This window comes from Anomaloglossus baeobatrachus, chromosome 1, assembly GCF_048569485.1.
Source record: "Anomaloglossus baeobatrachus isolate aAnoBae1 chromosome 1, aAnoBae1.hap1, whole genome shotgun sequence".
In the NCBI taxonomy this organism is placed as follows: domain Eukaryota; kingdom Metazoa; phylum Chordata; class Amphibia; order Anura; family Aromobatidae; genus Anomaloglossus; species Anomaloglossus baeobatrachus.
Window position 1 is genome coordinate 255,305,754 of NC_134353.1, and position 27,699 is coordinate 255,333,452.

At 45.5% G+C, this 27,699-nt stretch overlaps 1 protein-coding gene across 1 annotated transcript in view; it reads left to right on the plus strand.

Annotated features, from left to right (window-relative positions):
• PRDM5 (PR/SET domain 5) overlaps positions 1-27,699 on the plus strand; it is a 373,869-nt gene that overhangs the window by 261,871 nt on the left and 84,299 nt on the right. Inside the window, exon 15 of the mRNA XM_075336363.1 lies at positions 24,029-24,114. Within this exon, the coding sequence (XP_075192478.1) occupies positions 24,029-24,114 (86 nt within the window). The remainder of the gene's footprint in view (positions 1-24,028; positions 24,115-27,699) is intronic.

Here is a 27,699-nt window from a genome sequence, read left to right on the forward strand (position 1 = left end):
GTTGGTGTTGGTCCCCACGGCAGAGAGTAAATTCCTGGCTCAGTGGCAAGGCCCCACGAGATAAAGGAAAGAATCGGGGCGGTCAACTATAAGGTATTGCAGCCCGGTAGGCGGAAATCTGAACAAATATATCATGTCAACCTGTTAAAACCTTGGCAGGAACGGGAAAGCCTGATGGTTGATTTTCCCCCATCTCTCTCCTCTTCGGGTCGTTCAAATCTGGCTCCAGCGACCTCCGGAGAGGACGAACCGGAAGTAAGGATTGGAGAAGCCCTCACCAAGCAACAGAGGCGAGAGGCCAGAAGGCTGGTTCAGCAGAACCCCGATGTCTTCTCCGAACTGCCTGGTAGGACCAGTCTGATACGACATGACATTGTCACCGAGCCTCACCTGAAGGTACGCCTGAAGCCATACTGGGTGCCGGAGGCTTGAAGACAAGCCATATCAGAGGAAGTGAAGACAATGCTACGCCTGGGGGTCATCGAAAAATCCCAAAGTGAATGGGCTAGTCCCATTGTCCTAATACCAAAACCCGATGGCTCCTTAAGGTTCTGCAATGACTTTAAGAGATTGAACAAAATATCCAAGTTCGATCTCTACCCCATGCCCCGGGTGGATGAGCTGATTGATAGGCTGGGACAGGCGCGATATTTCACCACGCTCGACCTGACCAAGGGGTACTGGCAGGTGCCACTGACGGAGTCCGCCAAGGAGAAAACCGCTTTTGTTACGCTGGAGGGTCTCTTCCACTATGTTGTCTTGCCTTTTGGGTTACATGGCGCTCCGGCCACGTTCCAGAGGTTGATGGACTTGGTGCTGGAACCCCACCAGGCGTATGCATCAGCGTACCTTGACGACATCATTATTTACAGCTCCGAGTGGCAGACCCACTTGGAACAGGTACAAGCGGTGGTGAACGCGCTCCGAACAGCCGGATTGACAGCCAATCCCAAGAAATGTGCGTTGGGGCTCACGGAGGCCCGCTACTTGGGCTACGTAGTAGGCCAAGGAGTGATTAAGCCCCAAATTAACAAAGTTGAGGCGATCCAGAAGTGGCCTAGACCCCTGACCACGAAGCAGGTTAGGGCCTTCCTGGGTATCGTGGGGTACTACAGGAGGTTTGTTAAAAATTTTGCAGGACTATCAGCCCCCTTGACGGACCTTCTCAAAGGCAGGAAGTCCGTTATGGTGCGCTGGACTCCGCAGGCCGAGGACTCCTTCCGGGCCCTGAAGGGGGTCCTGTGTGGACAGCCCGTTCTGGTCAACCCGGATTTCCGGAAGGAGTTCGTAGTACAGACTGACGCCTCTGAGGTCGGCCTGGGCGCAGTGCTGTCTCAGGTGGTTCAGGGGGAGGAACTCCCCATCACCTTCTTAAGTAGGAAGCTCACCCCTCCCGAGCGGAATTATAGCGTAGTGGAGAAGGAGTGCCTGGCAATCAAGTGGGCCTTGGAATCCCTACGCTATTACCTGCTGGGACGGCAGTTTCGCTTGGTGACTGATCACTCTCCGCTGGTCTGGATGAGGTCCGCCAAGGAACGGAATGCCCGGGTTACCCAGTGGTTCCTTTCTCTACAGAACTTCTGGTTTACGGTTGAACACTGGGCCGGAAGGTTGCAGGGCAACGCTGATGCCTTGTCCCGCAGCCCGTGTTTGATGGCGGTAGTTCAACCCCACACGCTTGAACTGAGGGGGGGGTATGTGAGACTGTGACCGGGGTTGTCTATGACGGCCGGTACGTCGCGCCCCGGTTGTGCTCCCTCCATGTATAGAAAGCAACTCCACTCCAGGGTTTATTGCTGTTTCCCTGCAGGCTGAAAGGAGGGTTAAAAGGAAACAGGAAGCGGGGTGTGGGGCCCTAGTGTGAGGGAGTGAACACAACTCCCTAAGCTTCTGCCGAAGAAGCACATGTGAGCCATCTGGAATCTGGCTTGTTGGTTCTGGAGGAGGATATTCCGGAATACGTGTTGTGTGCTGTTTTGGATTTGGTTTTGTGCAATAAACTGTGTGCTGTGACCATTGGCGCCTGGATCCCGTGTCTTCTGCCGCGCAGCCGACCACGTTACCTCACAATATATATATATATATATATATATATATTGTGTATACTATATATACACATTTAGTTCAGTAATTTCTTTCGATTCACAGATTCTAAAAGTGCAGATTAAATGCAAATATCTGTATTTGGGGAACATTATGAGACTAGTGTTTTCAGTATTGGATTAAAATCCATTTTGGGTGATGTAATGAAAAGTTTGTTGTGTCTGGTGCTAGTGACCACCAGCTTCTATTCCCATCCTCTACTTAGACTAATTAAAACAGACAATCCTTCCTGCCCATCATCACTTCTTATCCCCACAGATTCTTTGTCTTTAGGTTTTCAGGCACATGAGACTTTTTGAGATGGTCTTGAATTGATCACAAACACATAGTAGCGTGGGAGAGAAACCACTGTATTCACTGGGCAAGTGACTGAAATCCCATTTGTAGACAAGAAAGAGCATGTGAAAACACCCTGAAATGAGTGTTCCCTTCATGACAAACATATAACTAGAGAAACATGGCTGATCTCAATGCACACACACCACCCATCAAACCTTTGAGAGAACATTTAAGTTATGCCAAGTCCAGGCAGCCTTTGAAGCGAGTTAAGGTTAATTGTGTGGCCGTGTCAGCTGACAAATTCAGAAATGTAAATTTTGTATACTTCAGTTTAAATGATCCCTAACAAAATATTTCATTTTATTTATTATAAAAAATAGATTTAAAATAATAAGTGCGATCTGATGGCATGTTTCCATTCTAACAGACATTGAACTTTACCAAAAATTTAGCTATTAACCAGAATAGTCGATGCAGATATGCATTTGGAGCAAATTATTTGATAGAATATAGATACATGAAAGAATGCCTAAAACCAAAAGTGGACACAGACTGAAAAGGACCCCTGTGCAAGAACAGTATATGGGCCCTTTGCAGTCCAATGGCTCATCATTATGTACATTTCCATCTACTTTGGAGGTGGAAATGGCCTCTTACCTCTTGGATTCCAGTGCGGTTGCCCAGTTTGTACCATTGGTATGTCCACCACTACCTAAAAATGAATAAACTATATACCCATGTTAAGGTAATTTGCAGAATTTCGGGAACAGAATGTTCAATTAAAGTATTGATGGAGCTCAGAAGTAGGGTGGAGTGAGTGATTTAACCAAATATCAGCAGGCCAATGCAGCACCCCTCATACAGGTGCATCTCAATAAATTAGAACATCATCAAAAAGTTAATTTAGTTTAGAAATTCAATACAAAAAGGGAAACGCATATATTATATAGAGTCATTACACAGTGATCTATTTATGGTGCTGATACAAAAAAAGATGCAAAGATACAGTATCTTGGTGTTAAAGTTAACCAATTACTATTATGTGCAAATAAATAGTAAGTATAAACTATTTATATTAATATACTTATGTGTATTTATTTATTAGATAATAGTATTTGTGTAGCAGGAAATAATGACTGGTATATGTCAGGATTAAATTCCTCAAAATAATTAGTACATAAGCTTCGAGAGAGAAACTTTCTGAAAATATACCTTTTAATATTTGTATTAAAATTACACATGGATGCAACATAAAAAGAAATATCACAATATACATCCAAAAATTGATCAATCAAAAAAGTAAAAAAAACTGTTGGTGGGCAAAACCACCCATACATAGTTAACGTGTTATACTGTCTATATGCACGTACAGTTAGGTCCAGAAATATTTGGACAGTGACACAAGTTTTGTTATTTTGGCTGTTTACAAAAACATGTTCAGAAATACAATTATATATATAATATGGGCTGAAAGTGCACACTCCCAGCTGCAATATGAGAGTTTTCACATCCAAATCGGAGAAAGGGTTTAGGAATCCTAGCTCTGTAATGCATTGCCTCCTCTTTTTCAAGGGACCAAAAGTAATTGGACAAGGGACTCTAAGGGCTGCAATTAACTCTGAAGGCGTCTCCCTCGTTAACCTGTAATCAATGAAGTAGTTAAAAGGTCTGGGGTTGATTACAGGTGTGTGGTTTTGCATTTGGAAGCTGTTGCTGTGACCAGACAACATGCGGTCTAAGGAACTCTCAATTGAGGTGAAGCAGAACATCCTGAGGCTGAAAAAAAAAGAAAAAATCCATCAGAGAGATAGCAGACATGCTTGGAGTAGCAAAATCAACAGTCGGGTACATTCTGAGAAAAAAGGAATTGACTGGTGAGCTTGGGAACTCAAAAAGGCCTGGGCGTCCACGGATGACAACAGTGGTGGATGATCGCCGCATACTTTCTTTGGTGAAGAAGAACCCGTTCACAACATCAACTGAAGTCCAGAACACTCTCAGTGAAGTAGGTGTATCTGTCTCTAAGTCAACAGTAAAGAGAAGACTCCATGAAAGTAAATACAAAGGGTTCACATCTAGATGCAAACCATTCATCAATTCCAAAAATAGACAGGCCAGAGTTAAATTTGCTGAAAAACACCTCATGAAGCCAGCTCAGTTCTGGAAAAGTATTCTATGGACAGATGAGACCAAGATCAACCTGTACCAGAATGATGGGAAGAAAAAAGTTTGGAGAAGAAAGGGAACGGCACATGATCCAAGGCACACCACATCCTCTGTAAAACATGGTGGAGGCAACGTGATGGCATGGGCATGCATGGCTTTCAATGGCACTGGGTCACTTGTGTTTATTGATGACATAACAGCAGACAAGAGTAGCCGGATGAATTCTGAAGTGTACCGGGATATACTTTCAGCCCAGATTCAGCCAAATGCCGCAAAGTTGATCGGACGGCGCTTCATAGTACAGATGGACAATGACCCCAAGCATACAGCCAAAGCTACCCAGGAGTTCATGAGTGCAAAAAAGTGGAACATTCTGCAATGGCCAAGTCAATCACCAGATCTTAACCCAATTGAGTATGCATTTCACTTGCTCAAATCCAGACTTAAGACGAAAAGACCCACAAACAAGCAAGACCTGAAGGCTGCGGCTGTAAAGGCCTGGCAAAGCATTAAGAAGGAGGAAACCCAGCGTTTGGTGATGTCCATGGGTTCCAGACTTAAGGCAGTGATTGCCTCCAAAGGATTCGCAACAAAATATTGAAAATAAAAATATTTTGTTTGGGTTTGGTTTATTTGTCCAATTACTTTTGACCTCCTAAAATGTGGAGTGTTTGTAAAGAAATGTGTACAATTCCTACAATTTCTATGAGATATTTTTGTTCAAACCTTCAAATTAAACGTTACAATCTGCACTTGAATTCTGTTGTAGAGATTTCATTTCAAATCCAATGTGGTGGCATGCAGAGCCCAACTCGCGAAAATTGTGTCACTGTCCAAATATTTCTGGACCTAACTGTATGTACCAACTAGTATTAAGTATGAGATTTCCTCATTAACCTTGCCATGTCCTATGCATAACTTCCACCCTAATAAGGGCAGTACCCAGGTGTAATACTAATCCCATGACCCCAGAGAAAATTGTAGTCCTTGGGCATAGAGTATATCAGAAATTCACAGGTTGCCACTGGAATTCGAATCCACACCTCCATGATGGCATCACAGAGATGGTAGATGTTAGAGACTTTGTAGTCGTTCACTTTCTATTTGACAATGCCCCACAGATGCTTAATAGAGTTTAGTTCTGGAGATATACTTGGCTAGTCTAGCACCTTTACCCTCAGTTTCTTTAGCTCGGAAGTAGTCATCTTGGAGGTGTGTTTGAGGCCATTATGATGTTGGAATACTGCCCTGCAGCCAAATTCCTAAAAAGAGGGGATCACGCTTTGCTTCAGTATGTCACAGTACTTGTTTGCATTCATGGTTCTCTCAATGAATTGTAGCTCCCCACAGCATTCATGCAGCCACAAACTATGACGTTCCTGCCACCATGCTTGACTGTAGGCAAGACACATTTGTCTTTGTACTCCTCACCTGATTGCTGACAAACATCATTGACACCATCTGAACCAAATAAGTTTATCTTGATCTCATCAGACCACAGGATATAATTCCAGTAATCCATGTCTTTAGTCTGTTTGTCTTCAGTAAACTGTTTGCAAGCTTTCTTTTGCATTATCTTTAGAAGAGGCTTCTTTCTGGGATAACAGCCATGCATACCAAGTTGATAAGGTGTGTGCCATATGGTCTGAGCAGTGACAGGCTGCCCTCCAGCTCTTTAACCTCTGCAGAAATGCTGGCAGTACTAATATGTCTGCTTTGAAAATACAATCTCTTCATCTGACGCAGAGCATGTGCACTCAACTTCTTTGGTCGACTATGGCAAGGCCTTTTCTGAGTGGAACCTGTCTTGTTAAATTGCTGTATGGTCTTAGCCACAGTGGTGAAGCTCAGTTTCAGGGTGTTGACAATCTTCTTATAGCCTAGGCCATCTGCATGTAGAGCAACCATTTTTTTTTTCAGATCCTAAGAGAATTTTGTTTACCAGGAGGTGCCACATTGAACTTCCAGTGATCAGTATGAGAGAGTCTGTGTGAGCAATAAAACCAAATTTAAGACAGCTGCTCCCCATTCACACCTGAGACCTAACACTAACGAGTCACATAACATCGAGTAGGAAAAATGGCTAATTGGGCACAAGTTGGCCATTTTCACTTAGGGGTGTACTCGCATTGAGTTATTTAGAGGGCACACCAAATTTACATATAAGCTGAACACTGATTACTTTATATGGTATCAAAGTGTAATATCTTCAGTGTTATCCCATGAATAGATATAATAAAATACTTACAAAAAAGTGATGGGTGTACTCACTTTTATGATGTACTGTAGCTGCATAGACAATCCATTTTAGTTTTACATTTAAAAGGGTTTTAAGATGAACAAAGTTAATTTTAATCAATAGATCTTGGAATAATAATAAGTTCCACAATTGGATGTGTTTAAAAAAAATGTTCCCATGCTTAGATAATCTTATTTGTCCCTGCTATGTACTGTGTAATGGCCGTGTCTGACCGTACATGGACATGGTCTGATCATACCACATCTCCTGGGCCGGGGAAGAAGCAAAAAAGTATACAAACATTAGAGCATGGGATTGCAAATAATTCCTCACAGAAAGATTCAGCTGTATAGTCTTTATGTTCTTTTACTTCCTCCCCTACCCAGGAGCTATGGCATGATCAGACCATGTCCCTGCACAGTCAGACACGGCCATTACACAGCACACAGCAGGGGCACATATATAAGATTATCTCAGCACAGGAACATTTTTTTAAACAGATCCAATTGTGGAATTTATTATTATTCCAAGATCTATTGATCAAACAACTATAAAATCAACTTTGCTTGTGCGAAAACCCCTTTAATCTCTAGAAGTTCTTATTTTTTTGGGAGGAGGCAGATATTTAGATACTTACAAAAAGTGTAGATGCCACAAAGGTGTGCTCCTCCTGATCGTTTTAAAGCCAATTCATTGAAGTCTTCGATTTCTATTGGGGGTAAAGTGGCTGTGTAAGGTGCTCTCAAAGATTGTATCCCCTACAACAAGTAATGCCAGGGTAGGTATCCATTAACTCTCTCATATCCAGACCAGCTTGTAAATTGGCCAGTTCTTTCGCAAAATATTATAAACTCCTGTTGCATTGTCATCAAACATTCCTGTGCATCCAATTCTTTTGTTCCGCTCCACTGTTTTAGCCGAATTCGTAAGTGTATCACGACTAGAGGATTTGGCTCTATTAAAGGCTTTGTAAAACACTTTGTTATGAAATCCCTTTGTAAAACGTTTCAATAGATTAACACTTTATTGATGAAAGCATAATCTGTAGAGCAGTTACGTTGGACTCTAAAGGTACCGTCACACTAAGCAACTTACCAGCGATCCCAACAACGATAGGGATCGCTGGTAAGTTGCTAGGAGGTTGCTGGTGAGATGTCACACTGCGACGCTCCAGCGATCCCACCAGCAACCTGACCTGGCAGGGATCGCTGGAGCGTCGCTACACAAGGTTGCTGGTGAGCTCACCAGCAACCAGTGACCAGCCCCCAGCGCCGCGTGGAAGATGCTGCGCTTGGTAACTAAGGTAAATATCGGGTAACCAACCCGATATTTACCTTGGTTACCACCGCACGTGCAGAGAGCAGGGAGCAGCGCACACTGAGCGCTGGCTCCCTGCTCTCCTAGTTACAGCACACATCGGGTTAATTACCCGATGTGTGCTGCAGCTACATGTGCACAGAGCAGGAGCCGGCAGCACAGGCAGTGAGAGCGGCGGAGGCTGGTAACAAAGGTAAATATCGGGTAACCAAGGACAGGGCTTCTTGGTTACCCGATGTTTACATTGGTTACCAGCCTCCGCAGAAGCCGGCTCCTGCTGCCTGCACATTTAGTTGTTGCTGTCTCGCTGTCACACACAGCGATCTGTGCTTCACAGCTGGAGAGCAACAACTAAAAAATGGCCCAGGACATTCAGCAACAACCAACGACCTCACAGCAGGGGCCGGGTTGTTGCTGGATGTCACACACAGCAACATCGCTAGCAACGTCACAAAAGTTGTTCGTTAGCAGCGATGTTGCTAGCGATGTTGCTTAGTGTGACGGGGCCTTAAGGTACTGACCTATAGGAATCCCATTGAGAGAGAATATTTGCCAGCTTTCCCAATACAGTAAATTTTTGGTAGCTGTTGGTTTTCTAGAAATATTTGTATGTAAATTCCATTTATCATCAAGAAAAAAAGTCAAGTCGAAAAACTTGATTTTTTTTGTCATACTTGAATTACACACCTATTTGATACTCATTCAATATAGAAACAAAACTAAATAAACAATATCTTCATCACACAAAATCAGTACATCATCCACGTACCTTCCTCAAAATAATATTTGCCTGGTGTAAAAAAAAAAAGGAATGTTCACAAATAACTAGTGTATTATCTCCCCATCCCGAAAAACAAATTTTGCAAAGGTAGATGCTCAGGAACATAGTACCCATGGTGGCTCCTCTTATTTAGTGATAATGGTCCCATCAAAATAACAAAATAATTGTGTTTAACACAAAACGTAATATTGTGAGTTCAAAATCAGTGTTCTTTGAACTGTCTTCTCTTACTGGAAAGAACATGTGATAAAGCGGTAAATCCAAGTTTGTGCCCAATGTTGCTGTATAATGCCTCTACATCTAGGCTGGTAAGAATGGTTGTGTCAGAAACATTAATATCACATACTTTAAGAGTTATATCTTTTGTGTCTCTAATGAACAATAGTAGAGCGTGTGCAAAAGGAGAAAATCTCATTCAAATAACAGCTACCTTTTCCTGTAAGGGAATTATAGCCAGGTATTAGACAATGTACAGGTATTTTATTTTCATGTATTTTTGGTAAAGCATAGAAAGTGGCAATCAAAGGATGTGGATTATACATGACTTTGTATTCATCCTTAGAAATCAGTTGGTTTCTCGGGATTTCCTTAAGAAGAATTTTCAGATCTGCTAGTTAGTTATCTATAAGGTCACTACTCAAAATCTGATAAATATGTGTATCTTACAAGAGATCTTTCACCATTCACACTTAGTTCTCTTGGATATAGATGACTATGTTGCTCCCTTTATCAGACGGTTTGACTATTAATTTTGCATTCTTTTCCAGTTCACATAGGGTCTTCTTTCCAATTTAAATTGTGAATTCTTTTCTGAGGGTTAGAAACGAATTTATTCAAATCCTTTGCTACCATATCTACAAAATTATTTACTATATGTTATGATAAAGAGAAAAGATGTTTTTACTTTAAGGTATAATACAGAAGTGGATAGACTCCTTATCTGCATTGCATTCTCTAAACTCAAGGCTCACAGGCCAAGTCCAGCCCACAACATCATTATATGTGGTCCTCATCCGTGAGGTCATGACACAGAAGGATCGGCTCTGCACTGTCCCACGTATGGAGAGCTGGTCCTTTTGTGTCCACTGCCTGTGAGTTTGTGTGCCGAAAGTCAAAATCCATGATGGCACTCACCCCCCTGTGCTGGCGACACCTCCTCTACTACGTATTGGTTGAAATATTACATTGCGATAGGCAGCACTCAACATAGGGACAGAGGCATAGAAAGGAAGCTAGTTCAATCTTGGAATCTGAGTGGACGCAGCCAGTGCTTAGTGCAGGGGGCAGCGCAAATAAAGGAAGTGTGTGCTGCTTTTGAAATTGAGGGAAACCAGTCAGCAGGCACTTAATAAAGGTAGTGTAATAAGCACAGGGAGCAGGTTTCATCTTTTAACATTTAAATTAGCGCCGAGGCAGCCAGTACTTAGTATAAGGCCGGCTTTGCACATTACGACATCGCATGCCGATGCTGCGATGTCGAGTGCGATAGTCCCCTCCCCCGTCGTACGTGCGATATCTTGTGATAGCTGCCGTAGCGAACATTATCGCTATGGCAGCTTCACATGCACTCACCTGTCCTGCGACGTCGCTCTGGCCGGTGAACCGCCTCCTTCCTAAGGGGGCGGCCGTCACAGCGACGTCACACGGCAGGCGGCCAATAGCAACGGAGGGGCGGAGATGAGCAGGATGTAAACATCCCGCCCACCTCCTTCCTTCTCATAGCAGCTGGGACACAGGAAAGGTGATGTTCCCTGCTCCTGCGGCTTTACACACAGCGATGTGTGCGGCCGCAGGAACGAGGAACAACATCGTACCTGTCGCTGCACCGGCATTATGGAAATGTCGGAGAATACACCGATGATACGATAACGACGCTTTTGCGCTCGTTCATCGTACCAAAAAGATTTTACACACTACGACATCGCAAGTGACGCCGGATGTGCGTCACTTTCGATTTGACCCCACCAACATCGCACCTGCGATGTCATAGTGTGCAAAGCCGGCCTAAGAATATATCTATATGTAACCCCAGCACTCAAATGAAGTAAGGGAAGACAAAATTTTGGCTGCAAGTGAATTTATTTTGACAGACTGCAAAAAGTGGACCTCGACTAGAGCAACACCAACGTTTCGGCTTTTATGCCTTTTTCAACGTAGTTGCGTTATGGTCAAAAACAAGACTGCGCGGGCCACATAGGGCGACCTTATCAGAGAGGTAGAAGCAAGGTTGGTCACATTTTGCAGAAAGCAGTCGCAGTTGTGATGTGACAATGGGATGAAATGGAGCTGTGAGAGAGCACCTGCAGAAATCGCCCAGAGAACGCAATACTTCATTTGAGTGCTGGGGTTTACATATTGATATATTCAGTACTTTTATACCCTTAACCACTAATTACTAACATTGAGCCTGACATTTACCATATCCCCTTCCAGTACTTAGTATAAGGTCCATCAAAAGCTCAGAGGGAGGTTCCATCTTTAATGTAGAGTAGATGCAGCCAATTCTAAGCATAGAGAGTAGATTTTCTTGGACTGAGGTTCTGGACACAGCCTTAGCCATACAACAACGCCTTAGGGTGGTGTCACACACAGCGACGACAACAACGACGTCGCTGCTACGTCACCATTTTCTGTGACGTTGCAGTGATGTCCCATCGCTGTCGCTGTGTGTGACATCCAGCAACGACCTGGCACATGCTGTGAGATCGCCGGTCGTTGCTGAATGTCCAGCTTCATTTTTTGGTCGTTGCTCTCCCGCTGTGACGCACACATCGCTGTGTGTGACAGCGAGAGAGCGATGAAATGAAGCGAGCAGGGAGCAGGAGCCGCGTCTGGCAGCTGCGGTAAGCTGTAACCAGGGTAAACATCGGGTAACCAAGGGAAGACCTTTCCCTGGTTACCCGATATTTACCTTCGTTACCAGCATCCGCCGCTCTCTCTGCCAGTGCCGGCTCCCTGCTCTTTGCACATGTAGCTGCTGTACACATCGGGTAATTAACCCGATGTGTACTGTAGCTAGGAGTGCAGGGAGCCAGCGCTAAGCAGTGTGCGCAGCTCCCTGCTCTCTGCACATCTAGCTGCAGTACACATCGGGTAATTAACCCGATGTGTACTGTAGCTAGGAGTGCAGGGAGCCAGCGCTAAGCAGTGTGCGTGGCTCCCTGCTCTCTGCACATGTAGCACAGCGATGCGTTCGTTATGATCGCTGCTGCGTCTGCTTTGTTTGACAGCTAAGCAGCGATCATAACAGCGACATACAAGGTCGTTATTGCGTCACAGAAAATGGTGACGTAACAGCGACGTCGTTGTCGCTGTCGCTATGTGTGAACCCAGCTTTAGCCTTACCTGGAGGCAGTGCCCATATCCCTACAACCCAGGAACACTTCCCCTATCTCATTAACTCGGGTACAGACCCCTTAGCCCCACAAACCAGGGACAGCTCCCTTAGCCCTACAACCCAGGGACAACACCCTTAGTCCTACAACTCAGGGACAGTGGCCTTAACCCTACAATCCAGGGACAGGGTCCTTATCCCTACAACTTTGGGAAAACATCTTAAGCCTTACAACTTGGCAACAGCGCTCTTAGCTCTACAAGCCAGGGACAGCACCCTTAGCTTTAAAAGCTAGGGACAGAATCCTTAGCCCTTCTAAACAGGGACTGCACTCTTAGCTCTACTAAGTAGGGGAAGTGCGTTTAGCCCTACTAAGCAGTTACAGCATGTGAAGATGTAATTTACCCTCTCACTGTATATGCTGTACAGATTCCTATTTCAAGCTGGGTTCATTGTCTTATTTGAACCACTTCTGTGTACATTTCTATTGTTGTAGGTAATCACCCCCTAAAATGCAAGGTTATATCCTCTTGAGGCACTTCCATCCCTGGGAGTAGGGGGAGGTGGGCCTAGAGTCCAACTAGTGTAAACTCTGCTTACCTGGGAGATTCAGGCAGAGTGAGCTGAAACTTGAAGGGAGCAGGAGCTCCAGCCTGGGTGGCTGTGGACACGGACGGAGCTAGGCCTGTGTGGCGGCCCGTGGGATTGTGTGGAACTCTTTGGACTACTGTAAGGACGATTGCTTTGTAATCCGGTCCGTGGATTGTCGGGAAGGGCCCCCGAATCTGTTTTACGTGGACTTATCGTGTGCTGTTCCAGTGTTCTTGTGAATAAACCTGTTGGATCGTTCCTCGGCCTGTTGTCTCTCCTTGCTCTGCTGTACACCCCGTCACAAACTGGTTGGCAGCGGTGGGATCAGAGCAGAAGGAATGGAGGACAATGGCTCAACATCAGGAACCAGCACTGCAGAGTACAAGACCTGGACTTTGGGGAGCCTGCAATCAAAGGCCCGTGAAGTAGGAGTTCGTTTCAAAGGACTCTCCAAGGAGCAGCTGATTGAGGCGCTAGAAGGAGTCTGCTCGCAAAATGACGTGGAGGAAGGATCCTCACAGCAAAGGGAGGAAAGACGGGAGCTGGAGGTAAATACCCAAAAAAGTCAATGGATTGTGTGGTACAAGGAAAAGATGGCACTGCTTGGAGATGAGGCCACCATAGAAGATAAGAGGGAGGCCATGCGTGGAGCTGAAGAGAAGGAGCGCAGGATGGAGGAGATGGCACTGCTGGATAAGGAGCTCGCTGTGGAAGCCGCGAGAGGTTCCAGACAGACTGTAACCCCAGCACCCATCATAAGGGAACTTCCCAGGGTGTCCCGCAAAGACTTTAAGCCGTTCAATGAGGCTGCAGGCGACATTGAGGGCTTCTTCCAGGACTTTGAGCATCAGTGTCGATTAATGGAAGTCCCGGACAGGGAGCGTGTCCGGCATCTGGTTGGGCTCCTAGAGGGGGGAGCTGCTGAAGCCTATAGAGCTATGGACCCTCGGTGGAACTGTGAGTATGCGGATATTAAACAGACTATTCTAAAACATTATGCTGTGACCCCAGACACTTACAGGACTCAGTTCCGTGCTTTAGCCTGTGATGGGGAAGTGTCTTTTAAGATATATGCTCATAGACTCAAACAAATATGTAATCGCTGGCTGGAGGCAGAGGAGGCCTTATCTTGGGAGACCTTCCTGCAGGTCATCCTAAAAGAACAATTCTTTGCCCAGTGCCCCGCTGAGATCCGGGAATGGGTGCGTGAGAGAAAACCAGCGACAGTGGAGGAAGCTGCTGCTCTCGCTGATGAGGCTCTCACCATCAAGCCTCAGTGGAGGGTTCTGTTGGAGGATGGAGAGACGCCTAACAGCTCCACAACACCGGATGCCCCCAGTTATTCTGTCCCCATTGTTCCCCGTTCCTCTAAGCCACCACATGTTGATACCCGTGTTAATGTGCCTCCAGTTGCTTCTACTGCACTTTCTGGAATACGCCGGGGAGAGGAAGTAACAGAGCACAGGTGTTATGTTTGTAGGCATCCCGGGCATTTGCAGGCCTCATGCCCAGCCAGGCCATGGAGGAATCATCCTCAAACCCCTACAGCACCTTCAGGTGGGAGCCGGCCTCCAAGTTCCCCTACCCCTTACCCAAGAGGACGCCTTGGATGTAGGGAGACCCAGCTCAGATGCTATCAATGTGGACAGCCAGGGCATCGGCAAGTCTCCTGCCCAGCTGTTCAAATGAGGACTGATCCTGCACCCAATCGGATTGTTAATTATTTACAGCCCAGTGCCATGGAGGAAGATGTGGCACCGTTATGTGAGGACTGGCCTAGTGACTCAGCCCCCCATGTTGCACCACCAGGAGTTTACGGGGTGCGACCCGCAGTTATGACGACTTCTGCTCATCGAGGTAAGCACTTGCAGGAGGTTGTGCTGGATGGACAGAGACTTGTTAGATTCTGTGACTCGGGTGCTTTCCTCACACTGGCTGATCCCCGAGTGGTTCGGCCTGAGGCAATCCATAGAGGACCTGGGATTGTTATTGAACTGGCTGGTGGACAATGGAGGACTATTCCCACAGCCACTGTGGATCTGAACTTTGGTTTTGGGGTCAGGCGATGCGTGGTTGGGGTGATGGGTGGTCTGCCTGCAGCTGTTCTCCTGGGCAATGATGTGGGAGAGCTACGATGCCAATTCGTGGCTGCATGAAGCCACATGTAAGTAACGCTCTGCCTGTGTGTACTTAACCAGTGACCTGTAGAGGTCCCTAGTACGTACACAAGTTGGGAGGGGGAGGGATTGTGAAGATGTAATTTACCCTCTCACTGTATATGCTGTACAGATTCCTATTTCAAGCTGGGTTCATTGTCTTATTTGAACCACTTCTGTGTACATTTCTATTGTTGTAGGTAATCACCCCCTAAAATGCAAGGTTATATCCTCTTGAGGCACTTCCATCCCTGGGAGTAGGGGGAGGTGGGCCTAGAGTCCAACTAGTGTAAACTCTGCTTACCTGGGAGATTCAGGCAGAGTGAGCTGAAACTTGAAGGGAGCAGGAGCTCCAGCCTGGGTGGCTGTGGACACGGACGGAGCTAGGCCTGTGTGGCGGCCCGTGGGATTGTGTGGAACTCTTTGGACTACTGTAAGGACGATTGCTTTGTAATCCGGTCCGAGGATTGTCGGGAAGGGCCCCCGAATCTGTTTTACGTGGACTTATCGTGTGCTGTTCCAGTGTTCTTGTGAATAAACCTGTTGGATCGTTCCTCGGCCTGTTGTCTCTCCTTGCTCTGCTGTACACCCCGTCACACAGCACTCTTAGCTTTACTAAGGGACAGCACTCTTAGCTTTCTAAGCATGGATAGTGCTCTTAGCCCTACTACGCAGAGACAGCTATCTTAGCTCAACTACTCAAGGACAGCTGTCTTAGCCCTACTACTCAAGCATAGCTCTCTTTGCCCTAGTACTTAATGACAGCTCTCTTACCCCTCCTACCTAAAAGAAAGTGCTGTTAGCCCTGCTAACCAGAGACAGCTCTCTTATAATCCTACTACCCAGGGACCTCTCTCCTATGGCCTTACTTGCCAGGGAAAGCTCTCTTATAGCCCTACTAACCAGGGACTGCCCTCTTATCTGCTCTATTATCCAGAGACCACACTGATAAAACTCTACTACCCAAAGACTGACTAACTATACGTCTGTCACATTCGCTCACTAGGTCTTCACTGCTTTCTCTAGAATAAACAGTAGGGCTGAGCGGACCCAGACTGGAAAAGTCCGGTTCCGCGCAGTTTCAAAGATGCCCGGGTGCTGGATCGAGGCCCAGGATTCTGGGTGTTTGATCTAGATTCGGCATTCGAGAAGTTAAATAAAAAATAAAGTAAAAACAATGAAAACAAGAATGAAGCGATCGCTTCATACTCACCGAGGCTCAGTGTCATGGCGGCACACTGCTTTCGAGTCGTACAATCACTTCCTGTGCCACGATCGCATACACACGGCTTTCCCTGCTTTCTCCGCCCACCAGCCATCCTGTTGTCTGTGATAGGTTGCAGTTAGATGCGACCCCAGCCTGTGTAATAGTGTCTGACTGCAATCAATGACAGACGATGTATGTGGGTCAGTACCAAGGTATAAAAATAAATAAAGCAATTGGTGCAGGGTCTCCTGGTATTCTGATACCCAACACAGATACAGCCCTTGGTTACAACCCCCCTTATCTTGGCTCTGTATCAAAAAAAGAGGAACCACATGCTGCTTTTTTTATTTAAATAAATAATTAAAAACAAACCAACGTGCGGTCCCCCCTAATTTTGATACCCAGCCATGATAAAGTCAGCTATGGGCTGGTATTCTCAGGCTGGTGAGACACGGCCTAAAAATATCAGCCTCCAGCCGCACGGAATTTTCGCATCCATTAGATGCTTGTTGCATCCTGGTGCTTTATCAGCTCTTGCCGAATGGACCTGATGCGTTGGCAATTGCGGTAATGAGGGGTTAATAACAGTGCACAGCTGCCACTAAACCCCAGATTTGTGATGGCACAGGCGTCTATGAGACACCTGAATCACTAATCTGTCAGTAACAGTAAATAAATACAAACACTGAAAAAATCCTTTATCTGGAATAAATGACAAAAAACACCCGCTTTCACCCCTTTATTAACCCCAACACAACCCTCCAGGACTGACGTAATCCAAACGAGATCCCCCGGCGATTCAGCTCTGCTACATCTGAATCTCACAGCGAGCGCCATAGAACAACACTGCTCACTCTGAGCTCCAGAGAATGAATAAGCCACGATGAGCGGTGACATTACTCAGGTTATTTGTGGTCACAGCTGGAGATACCCACTGTCCTCCACCTGTAACAGCAGGTAACCTGACCTCAGGTGACCTCAGTAAAGTCAGTAACCTCACTTCAGGTGAAACCTGCATCTCCTGACAGAAAACCGTGGGGCACAAGAGATGTGCCAAAAAAGTGTATTTGTTTTTTTTCTTTTTTTGTGCCAAGGGATGCAAATTTGGTGCTGAAAATTTTACACCATATTCCTGCACCCAATCTACATCTCCTGGCAAAAATACGCTTTTTTTATGCATTTTTTTCCTGTGGCTTTTGCTGCGGGTTTTTTGCCACGGGTTTTTGCCACAATTTTTGCCACGGTATTCTGCCAGGAGATGCACATTTGGTGCTGAAGTCATCTGTACCTGATTTCAGCACCAAATTTGCACCTCCTGGCAGGAGAAAAAAAAAGTTTTTTTGTATTTTTGGGCCAAGAGATGCAAATTTGGTGCTGAAATTTTTACACCATATTCTTGCACCCAATCTACACCTCCTGGCAGAAAACCATGGCAAAAATTGCGACTAAAAAAATGTGTAAATAAACCGCATTTTTTGCCAGGAGGTGTAGATTGGGTGTAAGAATATGTTGTAAAAATTTCAGCACCAAATTTGCATCCCTTGGCACAAAAATAAAAAAATAACACTTTTTTTCTGCCAGGAGGTGAACATTTTCTGCTGAAATCTGGTGCAGATGATTTCAGCACCAAATGTGCACCTAGCAAAAAAACGCCGCTAAAATCACGGCAAAAAGCAGTCCAAAAAAAAAAAAAAGAGTCAAGAAAAGGTTTTTTTTGCCATGAGGTGTAGATTGGATGCAGGAAAAATGTCAGCACCAAATCTGCATTTCTTGGCAAAAAAAACCCTGCAGTTTCCTAGGAGATGCAGGTCTGCGAACTTAAGGGTAGCTTTACACGCTGCAACATCGCTAGCCGATGCTAGCGATGGCGAGCGTGATAGCACCCGCCCCTATTGTTATGCCGATATGTGGAGATCGCTACGGCACATATCGGCATAACGATAGGGGCGGGTGCTATCACGCTCGCCATCGCTAGCATCGGCTAGCGATGTTGCAGCGTGTAAAGCTAACCTTAAGTTCGCAGACCTGCATCTCCTAGGAAACCGCAGGGGGGGTTTTTGCCAAGAAATGCAGATTTGGTGCTGACATTATCACTATGGCAGCGTCACACGTACTTACCTGCTCGGCGACGTCGCCGTGGGCGGCGATCCACCTCCTTTCTAAGGGGGCGGCTTGCTCGGCGTCACAGTGACGTCACTAAGCGGCCGCCCAATCAAAGCGGAGGGGCGGAGATGAGCTGGACGAACATCCCGCCCACCTCCTTCCTTCCTCATTGCTGGCGTGTGGCAGGTAAGGAGAGTTTCCTCGTTCCTGCGGCGTCACACATAGCGATGTGTGCTGCCGCAGGGACGAGGATCAACTTCGCCCCAGCGACAGCAGCGATATTTGGGAATGGACCCCCGTGTCAACGAGGAGCAAATTTGGACGTTTTTGCAACGATCCAAAATCGCTCCTAGGAGTCACACACAACGAGATCGCTACAGCGGCTGGATGTGCGTCACAAAATCCGTGACCCCAACGAGCGATCTCGTAGCGTGTAAAACCCGCTTAAGGCCACTTTACACACTACGACATTGCTAAAGCGATCTCGTTGGGGTCACGGAATTTGTGACACACATCCGGTTGCTTTAGCGATGTTGTTGAGTGTGACACCTATGAGCGATTTTGCATCATTGCAAAAACGTGCAAAATCGCTCATCGGTGACATGGGGGTCCATTCTCTAATATCGCTGCTGTTGCAGGACGCAGGATGTTCGTCATTCCTGCGGCAGCACACGTCGCTCCGTGTGACACCGCAGGAACGAAAAACCTTTCCTTACCTGCGGCCGGCTGCAATGAGGAAGGAAGCAGGTGGGCGGGATGTTACGTCCCGCTCATCTCCGCGCCTCCGCTTTGATTGGGTGGCCGCTTAGTGACGTCGCTGTGATGCCGAGCGAACCGCCCCCTTAGAAAGGAGGCAGTTTGCCGGTCACAGCGACGTCGCCGAGCAGGTATGTGCGTGTGAAGCTGCCGTAGCGATAATGTTCGCTACGGCAGCGATCTCCACATATCGGCATAACGATAGGGGCGGGTGCTATCACGCTCGCCATCGCTAGCATCGGCTAGCTATGTTGCAGCGTGTTAAGCCCGCTTTAGTGACCTCCACCTGAGGTCAGGTTACCTGCGGTCACAGATGAAGGACCGTGGGAACCTCCAGCTGTGACCGCAAATGACCTGAGTGACGTCACTGCTCATTGCAAACCTCATTCGTTTTCTGGAGTGCACAGCGAACGGTCATGCTCTGGCCGCTCGTTGTGATATTCAGATGTAGCAAAACTGAATCATCATGGCACCTCATGTGGATTACGTCGGACCTGTAGCCTGTGTTGGAGTTAATAAAGTGGTGAAAGAGGGTGTTTTTGTTTTTTGGTGTCTGTGTTTATTTACTTTCATTTACAGATTAATGATGCCGGTGTCTCATAGACGCTTGTGCCATCACTAATCTGGGGCTTAGTAGCAGCTGTGCGCTGTTATTAACCCCTTATTACCCCATTTGCCACTGCACCATGGCATTCGAAAAGAGTTGATAAAACGCCGGGCTTCTCACATCTAATGGATGCGGCAATTCCATGCGGCTGGAGGCTGATATTTTTAGGCTGGACCTCCCCAGGCTGAGAATACAGCCCTAGCTGTCAGCTTTATCTTGGCTGGGTATGAAAATTGGGGGGACCGCAAATTGTTTTTTTAAATTATTTATTTAAATATTTTAAAAGAAAAAAAAAGACGCATGTGGTTCCTATTAGGCCGGTGTCAAGTCACACTTGCGAGGGACTTGCACAAGTCTCGCATCGTATCACTCATGCATGGCCGCGTACTCTCCTGACAAGAGCGGGTCAGCTGCATGTAGTTTTATGCAGCTGCACGCTCGTGTCTGGAGAGCATCAGGCAATGCTGAATAATGCGATGCGAGACTCGCGCAAGTGTGACTCCTACCTTATGGTGCACTCACAAGAACCGTATGACTCGCAGGAGTATCGGATTGCATCACCTGGCAGCCGCACACTTTCCTTACATGAGCATGCAGCTGCATAGAAATACATGCAGATGCATGCTGCTGTCAGGAGAGTGTGCAGCTGCCAGGTGATGCGATGCCTGACTCAAACAAGTGTGTGACTCTGGGCTTATTTTGATACACATCCATGATAACGCATGACAGCTGGGGGCTGCAGCCGTGGGCTTTATCTGTGCTGGCATCAGAATATGAGGACCCTGCGCCAATTGTTTTATTTATTCATTTATTTTTATACCGAAACTGACCAGCAGACAGCTGCACTGCTTTCTCCACCCACTGGCCATCCTGGCACCTGTGATTGGTTGCGGTCAGTTGACATGCTGCCACTCACTGTGGGGGCGCATCCAACTTCAACCAATTACACTCGCAGGTGGGCGAGGAAAGCAGTGAATATTCAATGATCGTTTATTGTCAGCTCCGGAAGGGTAAGCATGACCCGGAAGGAGTTTGCCGCCATAACGGAGGTTCGGTGAGTACACCACGTGCTTCTACTCCCCTAACCCTTCTACCATCATTTTTATTCTCTAGATTCTAGTTCTCATAGACTTATATAGGTAACAGATTCCAGACCGGATCAGGATTTTTTTTTTTTAAATCCAGCAGGGACCTGCAGGTCCCAGTTTTCTGCGAGTTCGACCAGCTCTAATAAACAGTCAATCTCCCTTTTACTTGACCTCCTCCCAACACTTAACTATTACTGTCCCTACAGTCCGTGAACTTCCTAAGCAATTGCTAAGCAACACATTACCTCTTTACATAGAGTATAATATTTCACATTATACAGGAATACAATACAGTATATAACAATTCACGTAACCTATTGTATATAAAAGTCGCAAAACATTATTCACATTACAAGACAATTACACGATTGGTGTCTTCAGGGGTAGAAACGTGACTGTAGTCATAGTCCGCCACTCCTATAGAACAAAATAATACACAGAAAACATTTTATTCTGATCTGAAGCCATTATTACATTGTGTATAACGTTCAACATGAAAAATTGGTAAAAGGTCCTTTTTAAAATATATTGTCCTGTTCTAATCCCATTTTATAATTCTTTTTCTGATAGTCTATATGCAAAATATCTTATTAATCCATTGTTTTGTCGAAAATCTTTAAATACAAAATCAATAAACTGTTCTTACTTTTTTGAGAAATGAATTTTCACTATACTATAAAATTATCATCATAGATGGAACGTGGAGGTCCTAGCTGCTTGCCTTCATCAGAACATTTCTTGACTTCACTAGATTCCATCCGAAAATTTGATTCTATCAGAAACTAAAGCCCCCGTCACACAGCGAGATCGCTATTGAGATCGCTAAAACGTCACAGGTTTTGTGACTTATCAGCGACCTCGCAAGTGATATCGCTGTGTATAAAAAGCAGCAGTGAGCGGGCCCCTGCTACGAGGTCGCTGATTGTGACAAAACGATCAGGACCATTTTTAACTCGTTGGTCTCCCGCTGTGCAGCATGCATCTCCGTGTTTGACGGCGGTAGACCAACGAGCGCCTGTTCTGAGTAAGCAGGGAGCCGTCGTTACACGGATCGCTGGTGGCTGGAGGCTGATCTCTGATCACTGTGGAGATCTGCCTGATTGAGAGCTCACCAGCGACCATGTAGCGACATTTCAGCGATCCCTGCCAGGTCGGATCGCTGGTCGGATAGCTGGTGCATCAAATGTGAAAAGGGACCCTAATATTCAAGGGCTTCAAATGTGGATGGCTTATCCATATCAAAGCTATAAAACATTTTAGATTGGGTAGATAGTGCTTTGAGTCATTCTTCGGGTGTACTAACATTTGTGGTTGGAAGTGTCTGGAATTACCTAAAGGAAACATGTCCCTAATTGGATCTTTAAATTATATTTTCTTTGAAATGCAATCACGCAGCCAAGTTTTGATTCATTTAGAAAAGCTCCATGATACCATAATGATCATAACTGCGGTCAAGGTACCACCTGTGGGTCACATGCCGCAAGCACAAATTCCATATAGACATGTAAAAGACAGGAGAAAAATGGAATAAATAGTGCAAATAAATTTTATTATCAAAAGGAAAGGGGACACACAAAAAGGGGGTTCAAGTGGATGTACATAAAAACATTGAGTGATTAAGAACATTCAAAATGGGAGCTGGGTGCGGGCACGGATAATACATTAATCTGGTAGAAAAAATGGGTACATATAAGTAATAAATACCGATGAAGAGTGAACATAATCAACAAGCAGAATACTATATTAAAGTGTCAGTGCATACATTTTCACAACAAAACGCTTGTGTCTCAAATAATTTAAAATGTCACATACATCAGTAGCCTAATTTGCAAAGCATAATAGCCATTATAAGTACCCACCAATAAAGTGCAGTCGTGCCAATGATAGTAGCAAAAAAGGCCAAGCAGCCAGGTCCCAGAAGGAAAAGTTCCCCCAAACCCACCAACACGTGTTTCGCTACTGGTGGGGGCTTGTGCACCCCACTAGCTTCCCTGATGAAGCTAGTGGGGTGCACAAGCCCCCACCAGTAGCGAAACACGTGTTGGTGGGTTTGGGGGAACTTTTCCTTCTGGGACCTGGCTGCTTGGCCTTTTTTGCTACTATCATTGGCACGACTGCACTTTATTGGTGGGTACTTATAATGGCTATTATGCTTTGCAAATTAGGCTACTGATGTATGTGACATTTTAAATTATTTGAGACACAAGCGTTTTGTTGTGAAAATGTATGCACTGACACTTTAATATAGTATTCTGCTTGTTGATTATGTTCACTCTTCATCGGTATTTATTACTTATATGTACCCATTTTTTCTACCAGATTAATGTATTATCCGTGCCCGCACCCAGCTCCCATTTTGAATGTTCTTAATCACTCAATGTTTTTATGTACATCCACTTGAACCCCCTTTTTGTGTGTCCCCTTTCCTTTTGATAATAAAATTTATTTGCACTATTTATTCCATTTTTCTCCTGTCTTTTACAAGTTTTGATTCATGCTGGCCATGATCTGGGCTCCATGAAACAGGTGACACATTCTCTTTAACCAATCCATGTTTGGCAGGAAAAATGAATGTGAATACTGTCTCTTAGAGCCACCTAAGGGCACAAATATGTAATCTAAAGCGTTAAATGGCATTCTGGTTTTATAACATGTTATTCATTTGGAATGTTCTACTCAAGGTATGTTAGACTAAACCATTTTAAGCAGAATTGCTCTGACGTTTATGGTTTCCATGATGTTGTTCATTGCATAAAACTACATAGTAACATGTCTCGGACTAGATGTACATTGTTAGTTAAGTATAGTGCGGGAGAAGAAATTGATTATAGTAATTAAATGTGATGTTTCAAATCCAGATGGCATAAATGTTCAACAGATGTGTGGAGATGTTCGCGCTCCTTAAGAACGAAGTGTATCAAAGCAGCAAATTGAAGAAAAAAAAGAAAAACGTACTAGCCACAACAAAATGGTTCATAATTCACTCCTTTACTGGACTGTCATATTTGCCTAGCATATCACTGCATGCATTCATATGTTGTTAGAAAACATCAGGCCACAGAAAGAGGAGCTTTGATCCAGCCCAGCATGTAGCCTGTGTGTTCTTTTGTTCTTTATGTGAAGTTTTTAAATGCTCAGATCTCTACTCTCTTTTTTACTCATTTCATAAATGAACATGAACCTCAGGCTGAAAGAATGTGCCTCCTTTGACATAGTCATGCTGTGCTTTCCTGATGTGTCAGGGTAGTTTTCTGGATCCATGAGCTACATATGGTAATTATGATGCTTATCTTGTTCGCAGGTGAGCGCCCCTACCAATGTCCTTACTGTGACAAAGCCTTCAGTAAGAATGACGGATTAAAGATGCACATTCGGACGCACACAAGGGTAAGTCAGGACATATATTCAAGACTAGTTTGAGAAATATGTGCTAAATGGCTATGCATTTTTGTGAAGCTTATGTTTTACATGTACTGTGTGTAATGGGAAAGGGATATAAATAACCTACATGAACGAGTCATAAAGATACAAAGCACAACTTGAGTAGTTGTTACATTCAAGTCAGGCTTCACTGTCTCCACTTCTGTCTTCGGGCAGTGCGGCAACATCATTCTGGGTGATGTAGTGCAGCAGTTTGGTTTGATATTCTGAGACATAATGCTATTTAGTCAGGGAATTAGGGGCTTAACTCCTGAACTTGGTCATTGTATGTACTCCTCCTTTCAGCCCTAAGGTACCGTCACACTTTAGCGACGCTTCAGCGATCCCACCAGCGATCTGACCTGGTCAGGATCGCTGGTGCGTCGCTACATAGTCGCTGGTGAGCTGTCAATCAGGCAGATCTCACCAGCCCCCAGCGACGAGTGGAAGTGATGCTGCGCTTGGTAACTAAGGTAAATATCGGGTAACCAAGCTCTTGGTTACCCGATATTTACCTTGGTTACCAGCGCACCCCGCTTAGCTCCCTGCACTCGTAGCCAGAGTACATATCGGGTTAATAAGCCAACCGCTTTGCTTATTTACCCGATATGTACTCCGGCTACGTGTGCAGTGAGCAGGGAGCCGGCACTGGCAGCCTGAGAGCGGCGGACGTTAGTATCCAAGGTAAATATCGGGTAACCAAGCAAAGCACTTCGCTTGGTTACCCGATATTTACCTTGGTTACAGCTTACCGCAGGCTGCCAGAAGCTGGCTCCCTGCTCCCTGCACATTCAGATCGTTGCTCTCTCACTGTCAAACACAGCGATGTGTGCTTCACAGCGGGAGAGCAACGTCCAAAAAATGAACCAGAGCAGTGTGTAACGAGCAGCGATTTCACAGTAGGGGCCAGATCGCTGCTAAGTGTCACACACAGCAAGATCGCTAATGAGGTCATTGATGCGTCACAAAAACCGTGACTCAGCAGCGATCTCGCTAGCGATCTCGCTATGTGAGAAGTACCCCCTAGGTAAGCTCACACTATTTAAACCTCTGGCTTCCTACCAATAGTTGCCAGTTATGTTATCTTACTGGCCAACTTCTGTGTCTCTGACACTGCACAGAGCTAGCTTGATTCCTTTTTCTGACTTCACACCATGTTTTGACTATTCTGCTGCCTGCCTGACAATTCTGTTCCTGTTTTTAACCTCCTGGGACTCAGCTCAATTTTTTGACCAACCCATCTGGGAATACAGTTGCAGTGTTAACAGGGGGTTCAGGTGCCATTGTTGAATGGGGGCATTAGAGTGGTCCTTTGTTAGACAGGGGGGACTGGGGTCTCTTGTGTCTTCAAGCGCAAGTTTGCCTCTCGTGCTCTCTGGCAGTTGGCTTCCCTCCGCCCTCTGGTGCCCATTGTTCCTGGATTCTACTTTGGGTGTTGGTGTGGTTGGGAGGTGGTATGCTGTCGCTCCCAGTGCTGTCACTGTTTCGGGGTCCCAGGATGCCATGTTTCCTAGTGTTAGCAGTTGCCAGGGGACATGGGACGCTGGGTCTCCTGGCTCAGGTGTGTGTTGGGAAGTTCCCTCCTATCAGCCCTCTTCGCCCTTTGCTCTGTCTTTCTGAAAGAGGGTGGAGATTGGGTGTTACCTCAGCGGTCAGGTGATCATGAGAGGGATGTTTAAACCAGCCATTTCATCATGTTCATAGCTGCTTATTCAGTTGCACTTTAGTGGTACGGTTGGAATTTCATGGATGAGTGTTTCTCTGGGTGGTTTCTGACACATGGTTTGGCACTCTCAGTTGTTACATACCTTATATATCACTCCTTACCTTATTTGTTGATAGGTTAGGTTCTTCTCTGCATTATCAGCATAATACTGGTTTGTATGACCCAACTGGGGCCAGTATTTTACCCTCACCACTTTGTGAGATACGTAGACGTAGTCTTTGCCACAGTCGACCCAGGGCACATCTAGGTTCTTCACGTCTCCATGACCACAACTGACACCTAGCACGTTCCCACGTACTGGCACATGTGGAAGTGTCGCCCCTGTCATGGTCACCAAACACCCCGAATCTAGAAATCCAGTTACTTGCACAATGTTCACAGTTACCCGGCATACCTGAAGCCCCTTGCCAGGATGAAGAAGAGTTGAGTATAATTCAATGATGCCCACCAGATTACCTGCATTCTGGGGATCTCCTTAGACAACTCAGCTTTGTTCGGATTTAGGTAGTGAGTGGATAAACCAGTCCATCACCACTGTCTCCACTATTGGGCTGGGGAGCAAATCCCAGGCTGCAGTCATTTTTGGACTAGGTGCAAGAGCTCAAACATCTGGGACAGGGAGGCTTGTGCCTAAGATAGCCCAATAGTGCACTCAATATGCCCTGACTGCCAGGGTTACACTCAGACAAGCCAACATTTTCATCTTTAGGCTCCTGCAGGGCAAAGTCATAGTATTCCTTCTGCAGTTCCCCAGTAAGATACGACGCTAGTATCTATGCCCATTGTTCTGAGGGCAGTTTCTCTTTGTCTACCAATCTCTCAAGACAGTCAAGAAAGGTAAAACACCATCCTTTAGAATCATTTTCTGCAAGGCCTCCCATACAGTTTGCCTCACATGGATAATGTCACTTTGGCTGGCGGAAAGTGTCTCCTTGGCCCAGACAGCTTCTGCCAGGAGAGCCATCTATTGCTGATGCTGCTGATGCATTTGGTGTATTTGCTGCAGCAGCACCTGGGCTAGCTGCTTAATCAGCTCCCTCCAAACTTTGAGCCCAAGTTTGCAATGCTGTAGCTTCTTTTACCCAGGACATACAGTTTCCACACAGCAATCAACTGCACTTCTTAGAATTTCCACCCTCACTTCAAATACTAATCGTAGAGATTGACGCTTGCTATCAAGCAGATGTGTAGTGTTCCCACAGGTACAACGTTCTTGAATCAGAACAGTGAGTAGTTTATTACAGGTTCAATAACCGTTCACAGCTCACAAAAACAAAATAACCGTTCAGTGGCATAAAAGGTAATAAAAACCAAAATAGTTCATGCATTGGGGACAGGATTGTCAGTTCAGGATCACCATAATAGACTTAAAGTCCACACTCTGTTTCCCATTTTCTGTCAGAAAGACCCACCCCAAGAAGTCTTTTCACCTCTTTCTTACAGCCTAACCACAGTCTCACCTGTGCAACAATCCAGGCCCTTCTCCTAGCCCAGCTCAGTCAGCAACATTCGGTTTCTGCAGCTCCCAGCAAAATCCACGCATTGCTCTATTGCCCTAGCACACTAAACACCCAGTGAGCCCATTTGTGGTTCTAGTAAAAAGCTAGGCAGGTGCACCTAATCAAACCCTGCAGAGCTTGGAATTAACCCAATCCTACCTAGGTTTGCTACAATAGGTTTTTCAGTTATAAAATAAAAATCTGCATTGTGTTGCAAGCTGCGATTCTAAAATACATGAGGAATTATAAAATTAAATAAATGTTATAAATGTGATTGATTAAAGTATACTACCCCTTTAATTTCCTTTCCATTATAATATAGAACTT